Source organism: Poeciliopsis prolifica, unplaced genomic scaffold (genome assembly GCF_027474105.1).
Source record: "Poeciliopsis prolifica strain line A6 unplaced genomic scaffold, Auburn_PproV2 SCAFFOLD008, whole genome shotgun sequence".
Classification (NCBI taxonomy): domain Eukaryota; kingdom Metazoa; phylum Chordata; class Actinopteri; order Cyprinodontiformes; family Poeciliidae; genus Poeciliopsis; species Poeciliopsis prolifica.
In genome coordinates this window covers 14,870,663-14,889,474 of record NW_026562383.1, presented here as the reverse complement: position 1 = coordinate 14,889,474, position 18,812 = coordinate 14,870,663, and the positions used below count along the sequence as shown (strand labels likewise).

The 18,812-nt window shown below is 35.6% G+C and overlaps 1 protein-coding gene across 1 annotated transcript in view; it reads right to left on the bottom strand.

Annotated features, from left to right (window-relative positions):
- The window catches only part of asic1c (acid-sensing (proton-gated) ion channel 1c), a 99,828-nt gene extending 82,618 nt beyond the window's left edge, over positions 1 to 17,210 (bottom strand). The window contains exon 1 of the mRNA XM_055032805.1: positions 15,739 to 17,210. Coding sequence (XP_054888780.1) covers positions 15,739 to 16,293 — 555 coding nt within the window. The 5' untranslated portion in view covers positions 16,294 to 17,210. The remainder of the gene's footprint in view (positions 1 to 15,738) is intronic.
- Positions 17,211 to 18,812: the final 1,602 nt, after the last annotated feature.

The following is an 18,812-nucleotide window of genomic DNA, read 5'->3' as shown; positions in this document are numbered from 1 at the left end:
ATTGCATTCCTCTTCTCCATGTAGGAAATCTGTACTCTCAACTATGAGATCTCAACTTTCAGTGAGATGTGCATGGAGACAGCAGAGTTCACATGATAGGTACAGTATGCCCGAGTATGTGGGAGCCTTTAGAAATGTTTATATCCTGTTTGCTTGAGTCATGAAAGAATATGTCCGAAATGTGAGCTTAAAGGCATTTGCATCAACCACAGAAAACTCTTCAAATACAATATTCATTAAGTCAGAGAAACGGTATGCCTAAGAAACAACTACTTTAACCTTATCAGACAAGTAACACTAATTATCAAATGGATTTCAAACTGACAGCACATTCACAGAAGCTATACAGTACCACATTGAGGTCAGTTATCATCATTACTGTAAATTAGTGTTGGTAGTTTTGATAACATTAGAAGTGGTGTGACACTAGCCAACTATACAAATACTCATAAGGCTAGTTTGTCATTTTTAACCAGAGTATTATTAAACTACAAATTAATATAATTAATTTATCTGACAAATATGTCAACCATGATACTTTTTATGTTTTGCTTTACTACAAAAGAATGGTCAGAATAATAATAATAAAAAAAAAAACATCTAGTTGTCATTTACCTGCCTGATATTTATCATTGGGTAATTCCAGTGATTCATGAAAGAAGGCTGAGATAACTGATAATCTATGTGGAAATTTTATATAATTTTCAGTATTTTAGTAATTTTGTTGACAAGGTTTAGAATAAAAAAACAAAAAAATATATTTTTAGATATTGAAACCCCTTCAGGTGTGCTTTAATTCATAGACACTCAGGTTACTGGTGTTTACTGTAAATGCTAATTGCAACATGACTAATCTGTTGATAGTGCCCTGGGTGAATACAATAATAACAGAAATTCCTAGTTGAAAAACAAAGCCAATGGCAAAACCCAACGAATCAGTGAACTCACATATACTTTAGTCTTCGCAAAGAGGCACACACTTGCTTTTCCTTGTTAGTTGGATAAACAAAGGTGTTGCACTACAACTGTAAGAAAAGCTTGTCAAAAAAAAAGCATTTGTTTGCTGCACTACCTATAAATTCATGATGGTGGTCATTATTTCTCCTCAGCTTGAGGCAAGCGAATGATGTTGACACTTATGTCATTAGCCTCTGTGAAATTAGCCTGCCTCTCAGTGAGGAATTTGAGACAGCACTCTGTAGCAGGTCAGATAATAAAGCATGGACAAGGCTATCTTCTTTAATTTATATGCAGGCAGAGAGTGATCTGCCCCGGGTGTGTTTGGCCTGACTAAGCAGAGTGAGCGAGACATTGACTTGTCTGAAGAAAGTCTTCCCACGATCCACTGTAGAGAAACACATTTCCTACGGCATTGCTTCCACTGTATGGATGACTCTAATGAGTCTGTACAAGAAAGGCTCGGTATGAGCCTCACCAGATCAAATGACATGAGTGTGTAAACAACTAAAAGGAGTTGAAAGAACCTTGACATCTGCAGGAGCATCAGAAAAGTACATCTGGGGAACATATAGCCTTAAACCAGTCATCAAGAGAGCTAGTACATCCACCAAAGCAGCCGTTTCTTAATAGCAATTACTGTTTTAAGTGTTCAGAGTAAATTGTCTTCAAAAAGGAATGTTCCCCTGTGGCTATGATACAGAGAATACTGATAGATTTTATGATCAGATATGAGAGTCTGAGAGTAACATGGAGGTGGAAAAAAACCTAAGAAAGGCAGAAAGCGAGATTTCCTTAGCTTTCCTAGGTTCATAAACCATGAGAGTGTTGCTTTCATTAAATGCAAACTAAGTGTTGGAAGTGCAGCTTCACATTATTTTTACAATTTCTGTATTCATATGCACATATTGCTCTTTTATGGCAGGATTTTTTTTACACCAAAGCTTTTTAAACCAGAGGCATGTACAGACAAAAGAGCTGAATAGGGTCAATTGGATCCAACGCCAAAACAAATACCTGCAGACATTTACGACAATAGCAAAATAAAACTTACCGTACATTTTTCATAAATGGAAGTTTTCCACATTGTCTACATAATGTAGAAAATTGGTCACTTCTCAGAACTGACCAATTTTCCAAAATTACTCAAATAGTACATTGGCAAATCATCTAAAAGTACAATATCTAGGCATTTATGCCACACCAGCCTCAACAAAGGTCGACATTCATGAGTCAACAATAACCAAGGACAAGAATGGCATCCATTTAGAAATTTGCATAAAACTCAGGAGTTTACCAAGATTATAAAGTCAGACATATGCCAAATAAAATGTGAAGTGCTCAATAACTTCAAGACTAAAGCAAGAAAATTGGGAGACATGCATTTTCCACTTCAATAGGTAAATAAGTAGAAAATCTGGGCTCAAAATGAAAACCAGAAGCGCTATGAAAAAATACTTTTTTCATAGCGCTATTCATAGAATGTGCAATTTTCCAATCAAAATATTCTAAGTTGTGGGTTGCACTTTCCTGGGCAAAGTTTGAATCAGCTGCAGCACAACTATGTTAATCCAGAAAGGCAGAGGCAGAGACAGGGGACAGGTAAGAACGAACTGTTCTCTAGACACTTTGAGATAAGCGCAGTTACAGAAAATGCTAACAAGATGAGTCACCACTCCTCCTCACATGTATCAGAACCACACATTTCAGGTAAGGTCATTACAATTACAGATAACAATGCATTGTGAGAATTCAGCACTGTGCCAACGGTCTGATTTGTCTCACCATCTTTTGCACATCTGCAGCTCTGACAGTGTCTTCCTGTTGAGTTCACTTGTTCGTAGCTTTGCCCCTAATTTACTGCACAAAACCATTGTTGAAATCTAGCATTGCGTTGGTGCAGACATTGGACATTTCAGGTGGTGCTCACTTAATGGCACAAGTCCAGGCTGAAAAAGCATTCACAACAATGTTGAAGCTTTTCTGGGATCCAGCAGTGCCCTGGAAGAGCGTGATGTTGACTTTTGCCTCCATTCCATTAAAATCTACAGGTGGCATGGTGGCTTAAAATTGAACCCACAGGAGCCTTTGTAATTTTGAAAATAAACAACTAAGTCACTTCAAGTTACATTTGTATATCTTTGATAACAGTCAATTTAGCACACATGCAGGGTGTGATCCTGAACATACACTTGACATTTCAGACTCCATGTGCTGAACAGGGGAAAGAGCCCCTCAAAAAAACAAAATGAGCCAAAATACTTGCAGGTTTATTTTTTTTTTTCTGATCGTCATTCAATAAAAACATGATTTAATTCCACATATCCACAATTTTGACTATAGCAAAAATGCATAAATATTTCTGAAAATGGAATTTAATGCAACAACAATCAGTATGTGATTACAATTAAAAGGATCCTTAAACTCATCATGTGCATTTGATATTGATTTTGGACTATAAATATACATTTTACCCATTATTTAAAGCTAATTGAATATACAGTAAATGACTTCAGTGGTGTTCTGACAAGGAATTGTTTGCACAAGCTTATATTAACTGTGAATTCAGTTAATTATTAGTTCACTGAGCAACCCTGGCAGAACTAAGTTTGGAAAACAAATATGCATAAAGGGTGTTTCCCCCATGTTAGAAAAAAATAGCTGTGCAAAGGATGGTGTTGCACCTAGAAAGCTGATTAAATAACTTTAGCAATTGTTCTAAATACAGAGTAATGAAATTTGTGACAAGATGAGCACGCTTCATAGACGAATGCCATGGCAACTGACCAGCCCAAGGTAGAAAAAGGCTTCTTGCGCATAAACCAATACTTGGAGTAGAATAACATTTTAAACCTGTTATCTAGGCATATACACCCTTTTCTTTGCTGTCTTAAAAGTCCAAATTAAGTAAATGTAGACTGTGCTGCATTCTCTTGTATTAAAGCACTAAATCCTGTGAAAGAAGATTTAAGTGTGAGATACTAACATTGCTAAATAAATTAGTCTATGTTTACTATCTAAAGTTCTAACGTGCTTAAAATTAAGCCAGTACAAAACCTAAAGACTTGCATATCAGCACAGATGGATGGAAAGAAGGCTAAGGCATGATGGAGTAGTTACTTACTCCCACAGCAGAGGTGAGACCTTCTGTCTGGCTGCTGACAGCAAGCCTTCACATTATCTAACAGCTTTGTATCTGTAAATGCACCATGTTCTCCAAGCACTGCCTGTAACCCAATGTATTGAAATAAACTGTGCAGAGCGTATTTGTGATGGTGTACCTATTTCTGTCTGTGGCAGTCTATGATTGGATTTCTGCAAACACTGCTGTGTTTAAAGGCTACTGACCCATCAAGTCTTATTCAACATTTCAGCTTCAGGAATGAAAAAATGAATTGTGATACAACATGTAACACATGCACTGCAGAAATAAGATTTTGCACAGTGGTGCCACCCAGTTAAATCTTTGTAAAATAGAATATATTGGGATTTAGGATTAACCACAAATCAGTGCTTTGAGACATAATAGTGCAGGTCATGGTTGTTACAAATAAAACAATATTATTCCCATATTTAAGAGACAAAGCTTAAAATGTTCCAAAAAAATGCATTTAATAGAGGAAAAGGGGAGCTTAGAGACACACAGCAATTTCTCCCTCTGTAATTAATTTAATTAGGAGCAATAGGGTACTCTAGGCTCCTCTATTTCAATGCTAAAGAACAGCAGAAAAAAAAACTTTTCCAAATCTATATATTTAGGAGAATTCATTTTTAGCCCTAAATGTGCTTACTGGATCTAAGAGAGTTGCAACATTTATCTTCAAGAATCTGAGATACTTTCTGAGAGTTCAATACATAGAAACATGTTGACAAGATGGATCTCATGCACTATAACCCACTCTAAAAGAATAAACCACATCAACCATGAATATAAATGAGTAACAAAACAAAACGCTATTCATTATAGTACATCACAGGTCAAAATCAAGGTATTGACAGATGTAATGATTTCTCCAACAATGTGCCTGTGTGATTAGTGGTCTGATGAACTAAATGTTGGGAGCTAAAGGTGCAGCCTAGTTTTAACCTCTGGGTAAAATTTGATAAGAATTAATGGATAGTCTGAACATGTAGGAGGCAGAATCAATTTACGCAGAGGCATATTCATTTGTCCTGCCTCATTCTGTTGGTTACACTCCAATGGAAAACGCAGTCATGCAAACACAAGGTGCACACTGCTCACTGTGTCCACACAACACAAAACATATAGAAGTTCTTGTTTTGAAGCAAAAACACAATCGCATAATCTCCAATCAACCTTTTGTTGAGGCATGCAAATGCATTATGGGAAATTATTCTTTGATTTCAACATGCATGACCTTTACTGAAAAAACATTATGTTATTAATGGATATTGGCTTGTGTTAGTTTCTACAAACACAAAAATCAAAACATCCATAGGCTTGTTCACAGTAAATGAGCCCTGCTCTTTCCCACTCTACACATATAGAAGAACAATATTTAACTTGAATTAAGTGCCTCATAATGTGATCACTAGTTTAGAACTTGGAAATTAAATTGTTGTTGTCTCTCCTAAAATCAATAACAAATAAATAAATAAATTGACTCAAGTCTTTACTTTGACTGGGACACACATGGTGCGATTTGTATCTACACCATTCCGCTGTAAATCTCACTGGATGTTTTAGGTGGTTGTCCTGCTAAATAGTGAATAGATTTTCCACCAGTGTTGTTCTTTATTTAGCTTTAGCGATGTTTCCTCCCCCATCAATTCCCATTGCATGATATTAGCACAGTGATATTGCACAAAAGGGAACAGTGTTTTCAGAATGATCTATAGTGTTCAGTTTTTTTTTTTCTCAAACAAATTTTAATGCTACTGAAAATGTTCAACTTTGGTCTCATTTAACCAGAGGATTTTCTTCTACATGTTTACTGTCTCTTCTATATGGCGTTTATAGAACTACAAAATTACATATGAATATCATCGAACAAGGCCAGATTTGTTGAATGGATATTGCTGACTCTTCCACGACCATTGGTCTCGACTGCTTCTCTGATTAAGGCCATCTTTACCTGTCTTATTAGTCTAGAAGCTGAATGGCCACGTCTTTTCAGATTTGTAGTCGTGACATACTTTTAATTTGTTGGATGATGGATTGAAAAGTGTTCTGGAAGAGATACTGTGAATCACAGTGTTGGGAGCCAAATAGCCTACATGAGAATGCAATACTAACCTATGGCTACAATCCAGTAGCTTGCCATCATCAGTGTATAAATGTGAGAAAAAAAAATGATTTCATGTGAAATATCTTTGAGTGTCCTAATAAAGCACTGGATAAGTCTGCTGCCACTTGATTTCTTTTAATTTTCAGATTTTTATTTATGAAGACATTTCGAATGTTGAAATTGTTCAAAGAGTAGAAATACGTGGCACTGTACATTCTCAATGTAGGCAGAGAAGCCAGAACTTTAACTAATGTGGGTTTGATGTTCAATATATTTTTTTGTAAAAACTATGCAAAACAATATTCAATTAAGAGGAAAAAAGTATTTTGAGAGAAGGTTACTCGAGTACTCTGTAAGTTTAATCATAACATCTGGATTTCAGTTGTACAAAGCAACTAAAATCTTCTGATGACAAATACAGTTATGAGATTTTTATCTTTTTTTTTTTACAAAAAAATATATATATTTTGATTTATGCATTTTCCAATAAAAATATTGTAAAAAATATGTTGATTTACAATATGCTCAATGACAACCAATTTACAAATCCAAACTTTCCACAACACACAGCTGTGGAAACTGATATTTAACTGCAGGCAATGTATTCACGAATATTAGAATAGTGCAAAACTATTTCTAATGATAGTGGCGTTGACTACATCTTCATTTGAGCTCCAACTAGCATAGCACCTTCAACAATACAGAAAGGAAAGAACTTATGTAAAATTGATCATCAAGTGTTTAGGTTTGTTTTATCTCTGCAAAAAAATATATATATATATATTGGTGTATTCAAATGTATTTAAGAATTTGATTTATGTTAAGCAATGACAACAAATATGTTGGCCCTTTGGTCAGTGTAATTTATCAATTATTATTCTTTGTATTGGCAAATCATTGGGGAAGAATATTCTATATTTTTACTAACACTCAATGTATACAATTTACACATATTTGTATAATAGTATCATGACTGTCATGTGTCCTCTGCATTAGTTTTATGTTTTTATAATTGCTTGTCGTGTCTCTGCTAAAATCCCAAACATGTTTGCCTAACTTTGAAACTGAGTGTTTGTATCTCAACCTAACACACACACGCAAACACACGAAGGTGAAGTCGATAACTGGCAACAGTCGAGAAATTGTAATTGATTCGGATAATGACACACATGTTCTGAGACTCCAAGGAGAAAATCATTTAATTTACCCGAGAGGTTGTTTTAAGAAAGTTTAGTTTTCTTAGCATAGGTACTAAAAATATCCAAAAATAAATTGGAATTCTTTAGTTTTATTTTATTTTTTTACAGGACATCTAAAGTAGAAGAAACCTTTGTTATCAATCTTGCTCTGTAGGAAGGCAGTCTGCTGGGTATGATGTTTAACTGTTTGAAAATGTAAGAGGAAAATTAAACTCTTTCATTCTCTCCTGCAGCAGGGTATAGAACCCCTTTCCTCATAAACACATGTTCACAATCTCTTTCTGATCAGAGTGCAGAAACCACAGGTGCATTTACCTAAACTGTTCTGATGTGTACATTTGATAACTAAGTGCATATTGGTTTTATGCCCTCATGCTGAACAAGGTAAATTGTTCAGCATCAAAGCTTACCATCAAAGGTGTTCAACAATTATGGCAAAGCCGATTTTTAAAGAAATCCTTTCCTCTTAACTCAGCTCCTACAGAACTGATGCAGTACTTTCCCAGCATGGTTCAACCTGGGGACACAGACATCTATAGATTGCTGTAATTCAGTTCCGCTCAGTGATGTAATGATGTTTTGGTGGGTTGTTGCATTGACAACCCACCATGTTTGTATCCATGTGCAAAAAACAACAAACCATTGGTCCTTTACACCTTTCAATGAGTCTGTGACTTTTAATGGAGAGGACAGAAGCACTCCCCAGGGCAGAATGAAGAATGGGACATGAGCTGCCTTGAAGAATAAACACCGGAAATGAAAGCATCTAATTACCAGTCTAGCTCTTATACTAAAAGAAACAAATAAAATGCACATATAATTATTTTTAGCTAAAACAGCATATATTGTATACTTCATATGTTCACAATAACATTGCTATATCTGTACTTTTTTCTACCCAACTCCAAATTTGTGAGCTAAACATTTATCCTAAACAAAAGATCATCCCTAATGTAGTGATGGGTTTTTTCTGTCATCAGAGATGGTATTTATCAAAGATGTTATACATTTATTTTTAGATTTGTTTTGATGCTAAAATGCAGCCATTAAATGAGAAAATACATTTGCTTTTAGTGAGAGAGCCTTTCTCGCTTAAATACTAAGATTTTAGTATTTCATCTCTATCTCCATTCTTTGTGTGATGCTGACATTAAGCAAAAAACTTAAATGTAAATAAAAAAACAGGTTTCAAAGAAGGACAATTGATTAATCAACTACATTTATGAAACTGGTTGGACCACATCTCAGTGTGGCTCCTCTGACTGCTCCAAATAAGCTGCCAATATATGCTGTTGCTTGTTAATTCAAGCAACAGTATAGACCTTCATATAAATTAATGTTGGACAAAATGTACATATTTCCTGCCAACATATTTCTACAGTGAGTGTATTGTGCAGTCTATGTTTGATCATTTACTTGTGATTGATGTTTGGAGAATTAAATCAGTACTACATGCTGACTCAAAGAATTCCTTATAAGTATTTAAAGTAAATTTGTCATGACAACTTCAAAAAATCAATACAACTTATAAATCCAGACTAAACCCAAGACAAAATTATTGATCATCATATCAAACATTTCTTTGGTATACAACTGATCTGTAATTACCAGATCTGTTGATATTTTCATGTTTGTTAGGTTTTTTTTTCACTCTTCCTGTGGCTTTGATTTCCGGGTGTTTTGTTTTTTGCTCCATCAGTGTCTCACCAGCTCTTCACAAACACGTGAAAAATTACTCAGTTGAGTGTGTCATTCTTTTCTTTCCTCTTCCCTGCCTTCACAATGTTCACATACTGCATCCGTCTCTGCTGCTGAACAGCCAGTGGGACTGTGCATATGTAGAAGATTCTTCTGAAATTTAATGCGTTAATGATGTAGATTTAAAAAATACTTGTTCCAGACACGTGAACTCCAAAGTTGGATATGTTCCAACAAATCAGCAGGATGATGCATCAGTGACTGGAGCTGAACGTTTTACATGCGGAACGTCTGCTTCTTGTTGTGGTAAATTTTTTGCTGTCTAAATGGATTTATGCAGAACAGATTAATTGTTTGTGTTCATTTACTCTAAGTCAGTGCCTTTGCACTTTCTAGTCTTTATTCATTTGATCATCTATGGGAACTTTTCCACAAAAAAAGTTTCCCATGATTGTCTGTCTGTAATGAAGCTTTACCTCTGCATATCCTCAAGATTTACCTACATCTATCTGTGTTTCCTTTTCTTTTTAAGACATGTCTCATGGGCTGAATAAATTGGTCTTATGACAATAATGGAGGTAAAAAGTGGAAACTTGAGAAGACAATTTCAGTTGTGAGGCACAACAGTGCAAGAATCATGTACTGGATGTGTTGCTAAAGGAAGGATTGGTGGACTGAACAAAATATATAGACTCATGAGGAAAAGACATTTAGAAATATTGAAGCAATATTTTCAACATTATTTACATCCTGCTCAATGCCAATTTGACAAAGAACCAAATATCTTCAAATTAGTTAGAAAGTGGCTTAAGGACAGCAAAGTTAATGTAAATACTTTTCATCACAAAGCTTTAATTCCATTGAAAATATGTGGGCAGAAAAGGTGTATAAAAGTAAGAAAACCTAAAAACCTGACGCAGTTATTCAAGGTCTGTTTGATTCAAATTTCAGCAGACTATTGTGAGAAGCTACAGGAAGGACACTCAATATGTTTGATTCAAGTTGATCCACGTCATACGGAAAGCAGGAAGATTCTGGATTTGAACAAATAATAAAAAAAGATCCTGTAAAAATCTGATCTTGCTCATTACTGTGGAAATTAACAGACGCATTTGGATCATTGAAACGTTTCTCTACAGTTAGAGCTGTCACAGATTCCCATGAATGAAACAACCCAATTTACTAACAAAGAAGCTATGAAAGTATTTTAGCTGCCTTAGTTGAGTTATCAATGACCACAGTAAGGCTGTTAAGCACCATTTGTGACATCGGTGCCTGACAAACACCCTCTCTGGCTCAGTTATTATACATTTTCAGAATTTGTTCTCTCAAATTTCTAACCCTCTTCCTAAAAAACTTTATTCATCTATCGGTGGATCCATAGGTCAGACAGTCTGAGTCTCAGCTGTAACCATGTTTTATCCTCTTGGCACCCTGCTGTCATCGGGGAATAAAGATGAAAGATGACTCTCATCTTAAAGACAGAGCTTCAGCAAAAATGTGATGATGAATACTGATTTTACAATCTCTGCCAGACTGAGCAGAGATGTATCCAAGAAGAACTTGCCAGGGTGTATCAAGACTAAAGAGAAAGAGCTACCACACCATCAGATTATGATAATCAACCTCCTGATCATAGGCTGCGGTCTGTTATCAACTCAGGTGTCATTTACATAATGTTAAATGTGGGTTTTCAAGAGTCCCTGCAACTCAATAAATCTCACTGGATGAAGGCCTTTTCTTACCATCTATTTTCACTTCAAATTACAGAAACTTTAAATTAAGACAGAGTTAGCTCTATTTCAATCTTCTTCACAGGTAAAAAAAAATACTTTCTTCTTTCACAGAAAAGTGGAAAAGGAAGGGCTTTAAAAAGAAAAACTCTAAATCATATTACTGACAACATTTCTAATAAATGTTTACAGCAATCCATAACATGAATCCATAACAACCACATTTGCACTGGTTCTAAAGCATGAATTTGGAATTAATCAATTTGTAATACTGCAGCCATGGATTTCCCACAGTATCCATACAAATTTTGTGCAGATATTCTTTGTTCATCTTAATAAAACATTAGTAACAGGTAAATCTCAATAAGGAAGAATATTATCAAAAGCAAAAGTAATTTAGTAAATCAATTCAAAATGTGAAACTTATTTTATCACATTAAATGATTTGATTATGGCTGAAAGGTTCAGATACAGTTTCTTGGAAAATTTAAATATAACTGATTACTCCTCCTTAGAACCACCTCTTGATGAGGTAATTCATTAAAAAGAGGTCCTGACTAAGTATATAATGCATGGATATTCTTTTCAGAAGGTTGAAATTAAAATTTTTATAACTGTTTTTTTTTTTTTTTATCTTATGTCATATTCAGATATTCTGATTAACTGATTTTGGGGTTTTATGACCTACAAGTGATAATCATCAAAAGAAACAGAAACAAATTATTTAAATATTGTTTGCAAATGTGTAATAGATTTTACTTTGTCTAATTTGCACTGCTGGTATCATTTCTCATTACAGTCTCTCCCCTGGGTGAAGGCAATTAAAACAAAATTTAAGCTGATACATGTGGAGGGGGACGCTGTTTGAAATTAGGAACTGATTTACAGGATTTTACCAGTTGAAATCAAAAGAGTCAACATTATGAATTACGAACACAAAGACAAATATTTTCTGCCTGCTTCTCAAAAAGACATTGCTAATGTTCATAGGCCTGAAAACTTTGAGAAATGCCACTACATAGTTTAAAAACAAGAATCAAGTGCATAGCAATTATTTTGTCACAAAGCAACAGACCCGTCAGTATTTCTATTAATGCCAGAGCTATCGCTCTGGCAACTCAGAATAATTTGTCTTGCATTCTGTGTGGATAAATAATCTTTTTTGTGAACCAACTAGGCAAAATATAATTCCAGATTCACCAAAAATTAAGTGGGTGATGGAGAACTAAGTTATCTTGTCGTTTTGTTTTTAAATTGGGAATGACAAACGCAGCTAATATCCGCTAAACTGATATTGCTTGCCTGACAAAAACCACAAAAGACAGAAAGGTGGCTAATAGCATTTGAAATGCAGGGTGCCAGTTTCCCCTTGGCCTCTCATCCATTATGATGGAAAACATTTCGAAAGCTTTGTTTCCCAGCTGAACCAGGAATTAATGGAATTCTTCCACCGTTTATTCAAGGTCAAAGCTCATCACTCTCACAGTCCTTTGCATTGTAAATCCATCCCTCAACACATCTGTGAGAAGAATTTGAATAATAAAAAAAATTTATGTTTATTAGTATACTTCCAGTGAATATTAAATCTGCTGTTATATAGGACAACATGAGAATATGAAAGGATACTCTTCCTTGAAAAAGTATTTCTTCCCCTAAAACTTTTCAAAATTTGTTACAATCTCAAAATTGAGATTGAGATTTCATACAACAGATCAACACAAACTAACTCACAACTGTGACAAAGAATACTACATTTTTCATGTTTTTACAAATAATATCTGCATGAATGTTTTACTCTGACTCTACTCTGAAACCTCTAAAAATAATCCAAAACAGCATGCAATATATATTGATGGCTAAGTTTATTTATCTTATGTGCAGTGCTGCTCTACTGTATGGATGAAACCCACAACCTCCCCTTCCTTCCTAATTAGCTTTAAAACTTGATTGGTCTTGCGCTTACCAGCATATGTAATATATTTTGATCACATATGCATCAGAGTTTTTAAAATGTTCTCCCTCCATATGTGACTTTGGAAATCTTGCTACACACGTTTATTTTGATTGTGCTTAACCACAATTCCTTGCCTTTTCTCTATGCGCCCTGCATTTGGTTCACATGAAGTGGAACAAGACCTATGATTTCAGTCTCAAGTCTGCACCAAAGTTCAAGCATAATGACACCTTCCCAAAAGAATCAAACTTTCAGACCTAATGGACTAGACCTCTACAGAACAAGACTGTGAGAATGCACCCTACATGTGCAAAACTGGTAGGATATACTCCAAAAAATTTAAAAAATTTAAAAAAATCCCACGGTTGTAAATGTGGAACAAAAATTTGTTGCTAAGTTTATGTCAGGGGCTGAATAAAATGCACACTACACTTTTCAGATTTGTATTTGTCACACACAACATTCCTCTTCCACTTAGCAATTATGCTCAACTTTATGTTGATTGATTACATGAACTCCTTCATCACATGAAATAAAGACATTGGAAATTCAACTTGGGAGAAGCAATGTGTGCTAAGATAATTAAGAATGAAAACTTTTTAATTTCTTAAAATTTATTTAATAAATGGGACTTATAAACACCCAAAATAAATAATTAACATTTTTTTTAATAATTCTTATGAACCGAACACAATTTTTGAATCTCGTCAAGAACTGTTGATTTCCTAATGAGCAAGCAGCACATGCTTGCAGTTAGTTGTTTGAGATTATCATCAGACAGTATGATAAATAGATAGTCTTCTAAATGGGTGTATAATCTACCCGATTCCTGACAAACACATCTCTGCCCACTGAGCACATATGACATTTATGGTTTTCCACTGCACTCCACCCAAAGAATTTGCCACAATGATTACTGAGTACCAACAAGAATGTTCAAGTTTGATGCCTGGCTGAATTTTACATTTCTGCACTGAGATATCTACTGAAAAACAACAAGAAAGTTGACACACAGGAAGACTTATTTCACAAACTTTTTTTTTCCACCACCAGCTCAGCTGACACTTTGTGTTAAGCAATTATCCTTCCATGAATAATTCCTGTTTGTCTCGACACTCCTGAGTGCTGCTTGGAAACAAACATGCTAATGAAGGCCTATCCGATTTGCAACATTTGTGACACAAATTAAAAAGACATAAAAATCAAAAAGCAGGATTAAATTAATATCTCAGAAGAGAAGTGCCTTGATCAACTCAGCAGATTGTAGTCAGTCACTTATAAAATAGCTTTCTCAGAAGACTTCTTTCACGGTTGATTAAAGATGCAACACAGTAATGCAATCACATTTTTAAGTGGAATCAACTCATTTGAGAGACAAAAATAAAGTTAGATGTTGATTTCTCAAGTTTGGACTTCAAAAGATAAGACAGACAAGCATAATAAAAACAACAACAAAAAACTGAAGTCGCAGCACATCTAATATGCAAGTTTACTACTTCACCACAAACCTAAGGTACAACAGTCAATTGAAATCTAATGACTGAATCATTATTAGAGTATAGTGTTCTCTAGTGTCATTGTCATTTTTGATAAACTAGTTAGAATTATTTGAGCTTATTTGAATATCATGGTACAATATCCTTATGAAAAAAATTTATGTAACTGTGGTCACAAAAGAATTGACATGGTGAACAATAAATCATGCTCAATTATTATAAAGGGGGTTCAGCCTGAAAATCCCAGGACACTAGCAGTTTCTCAAACCAGCCTGTCTGTCATCAACAACCATGTTCACAAACACACAGTAATATATTTATCAATTTGCAATTGTTTCAATAAAATAACGTACTGACAACCTGCATTGATCAGCCTAATTGTTAAGCCACTGCTAAAATAAAATTCACTGATCTCCTTAGAATGAAATATATTGAAAATTATGAGTCATGCCATTTTTAGTTTAGTTCAGAAGTTACACCAATCTAAAAAAGTTGCATATCAACCAGAAACCCTGTATACTGATGACAGTCCTTACTAGAAACAGATTCGTGTACCAGGAAAACATGGGCAAGTCTGTCTCAAAAAAGCAGAAACTATCACAAAAAGTCACATTTATGAAGGTCTAACCTGATTGTCAGCGATACCCAGCAGTTCTCACATTGACTCACTAAAAGGCCTTTGCTACTTTGACCATAATATTAGACAGGTAATATAGGAGTTGTTGCCTCACTCTTACAGATCTATACCATAGTAATGTTGTACAGTGAATGAAGAGCTCAACTGGACAGACAGTGAGGACTAATGCTTGATAAACATTCAGCACTATAGCACCTTTTCTTATCATTGCTGGAATAAAATATAACCAGAGAAATAAGCTGTTACTCCTATGTAGTTACAACTGAAAACCATTTCAAAGTAGTGACGCATAATGTCTAGTAGATCAGATAGGATTAGGATGACAAATTTCTTGCTCCACAAGTTTATGAGGAAATTACAAAATTTCAATGATGCTCAAATTACCTCTCTAACATGAGTGGAAAACCTTTGGGCAAAAAGTTTTTTTTTTGAATTGCAGTCACAAGTTACAAAACATATGAAAAATGCTTCTGTCATTCAGAGAGCTGTCTTCACAGATCACTAAGAAAACAAAGGTGCGTGCCTTGGACACACATATTTATCTCAAACGTTTGCAGCACTTGTTCATTGCATGGCTAAGAGATGCAAGCCAACACTTGCAAGAAAGCTTTACAAGTCATTCACAAAAACTTAATTACTATATCCTCCATCTTAGAGCAGAAAATTACTGCAGTGAGGCAACTTTTGAAAACAAACTGCACAGTTGAAACTGGAACCCAATCTAAACATCTCCAAAAATAAAAAAGTGACCAACTCTCAACTCTGACAATAAATAAATAAAAAGAGACAGTACAAATTGTAAGCTGGTGACTTACTGTGGTGAAATTTACAGCGAAGCATTCCTCTCCCCGAAAGGTGCACTGCAGAAGCATGTCACTGATGTCATGCCCTGTTCGGTTATAGAAATCTGTCATATTGAAGAGCTTGGGCTTGAAGTTCTGGAAGTTCGCCTTTTCCTTTAGCACAGCCAGAACCTCAGCTTCAGCCAAATGTGGGTTGGCGATCTGGTGATTATTGTTAAGAAGGGCCAGGAGCTCTCCAACATGATAAAGGTCATTTTTAGTGATTTTGGAGAAACGAAATTCATTGAGGTTGCAGAAGGTGACAGCAGGAAAGGTGAGGTTTGTGGCTGCCACTTCGTCCAATTTGGTGACATGAGGATACTCCAGGTAATACGACACCCGATCCATGCAGACCAGCATCAGTAAGCTTAATGAGCCCAAGAAAGAAATAGTCCAAAGAAATCGACGAAATGTCATATGTCCATAGGCAAATATGTGACTCATGCCATGGAGGGTGGATATGTTGGCAAATGCTTGCAGGTTCGAGGGCCTGACACTTTCAATGCTTTCTTGTGAGCTTCCTTTCATGGCTGTAAAGTGATGCTCAGTACTCTCAACGAACTTCAGGTTAGAGACTTCGCTTAGCAACAGGAAAAGCAAAATGTAACCATTGATGTTTGGCACACCGTCTCTTTTTTTTCTTCCAAGAAGGAGAAATATTTTCAGTAAATAGCTACCTTAAAATGGTTGTCAGACTCTGTAACACTTTTCTTTTCATCGTGCGTCGCATGCCATTGGTTTGTCAGCTGTTCCTGGAGTGCCAGGTTCCCCCTTTTCGTTCAGTTTGCCGTTTTATTATCTCCAAAGCTGTCTCTCACTCTCCACGCTCAGCTGTCCTTTGCAGAGGCACCAATAACAATGACAGAAACACCCACTTCTAAAAAAAAACGCAATGTCTCCTGATTCCTGAGTCGAGTCAAAAGAAAGGGACAAGGAAAGAGAACAGAAAACAGCAGACAGAAGGATATAGGCAATGAGAGGGGGAATGAGATGAAAAGGACTAGCGTTTAAAGAGGGGCGCTAAGCCTCAGCAGTCAATGGGACCCTTCCTCCTCCAATCGGAGAGAATGCCTCTACATCGCATTGATAATAGGCTGCAATGGTTTTCTGAATGAGAGTAATAAAGAGAGAAATGGCTCACTGGTCCCTCGCTGTCACCTTCCTTTTTCTCTGGTGTCTCTTAGCGCTTCTCTTTTCTTCCAAGAAATGAAAATGAGGGGGTCAGAGACCTCCGACCAGCCCACCACCGTGCCTGACACACCGGCGTTCACTGATTCCACGGGTTCCACTTCCTTTTTTGCACAGATCCACAGTTAAGAAAGAAGACCACCTCTTGAGGTTTTATAAGCACCCCCCGAGCAGCATCAGCACTAAAGCCACCTCAAGACCCCCGAGCTTTAGTCCTGTTAACATACAGATTTATATTCTGCCGTGCGGAGCCTTTCACTCCGTTTCTCGCCTCCTTTCTCTCTCCCACCACTCCCCCATTTCTTGCTCTCTCTCTCTCTCACCTTCACTGTTGGTCTACATCTCTCTACCTCTCTCTCCCTCTTCCTCTTTAGTAGTCAGGATCCATCCCACTGCTGAATAGCTGTTTTGCTTGAGTCTGTTCAAAGGGGGGGGGAGTCTTTCACTCTGGACACCACATTGTGTTCTTTTATTATTCGCTAATCATGTCCGTCAACAAGATTGCTCCTCAACAAAGCCACATGTTGATTATTTTATGGAATTTGATAGCATAAAACAGATGTTATCAAAGAAATTATGCATGTTTCAACATCTTTGAGAGTAAAATAAGCAATTTTTTTTCTAGAAAACATGGATAAACATTTTTTTGTATTTACTTGATCATATAGCAACATATTTTTATATTTGTTTTCCAAGTGTAATAAACAAAAAGGCTTTATGCTTGGCTTAATCTCTCTTGGGATGTGGTGTGTGCTTAGAGAGTCTTGGTCACTAATGGATTTTATAGAGGTTAAAAGTTCAAAACAGTGTTCTGAAAAAGCATTTAATTTGTCCAAAGGCCAAACAAGATTATCATTCAATGGCTTCCCAGGGGTTACTTTTAAATGTAACAATGGGTGTGTGTTTTCAAAGATATGACTTCAGCATTTGAAGATCAATATCTTAGCTTAATAACTACACAAGAAAACCACTTTAACCCCAACCAATATCTCCATAGCCTGAGAGCCATGAAAGAACTTTAATCTGCAAACCAATGAAGGTAGTGACAGGCATACATGGTCATAAATCAGATGCCATTTAGAAACATAAAGCCTGCGGATAATACTCTGGTTTTCAACACTTTACTAACTGAAATAAATGTAATCACATTATTATTTTTGCTTAGGTCATGTTGCTTTCATAAAATCTTCCTACTCTTTGCTCTTGGATAAGCTCAAGAGTTCAGCCTGGAGGGTGCCTGATTCATACAGAACATGAAGAAACAAGTCATAATAATAATTATATAGCAAAAAATATGGAGTTTTCTGAATACCATGCAAAATTGTCACAGTGGGAAAAGAGAGAGGAGTCGTGATGCCTAAAATAGGATATTCAGATATAGTTTCTTTAATTTTCACCTCAAATGCTGTCTACCTTTTGATGTCAAGATGAATAGATTCATGGATAAAATGTCACTATGTGGATGCATTAGTTCTTAAATATTTGAATTACTATAAACAATCCAATTAAATACAACATTAAAGTTAAGTTTGCAAATGAATGAAACAATTTAATAGAGATTTTAAAAAATATATTTATACCTATAATGCATATAGGAGAAAATTATTCTCCTATATGTAGGGTCTTTTAATATAAAGTAATTGTAGTTATGAACAATAAAATAAGCAAAATACACTCACACATAAATTGTTCCTTTTAGTTCATAGAGTCTGTGGCTTGGCTCAGGACTTCAGCATGAGAGCCAAAATGAATGCCCAGTTGTCTTTTATTGAACCAAAGATCATTTTCAACACAGAATTAAATCCAATAGAGATTAAGGATGTCCATTCCTTCCACATTAATTAATTTATAGGGAACAA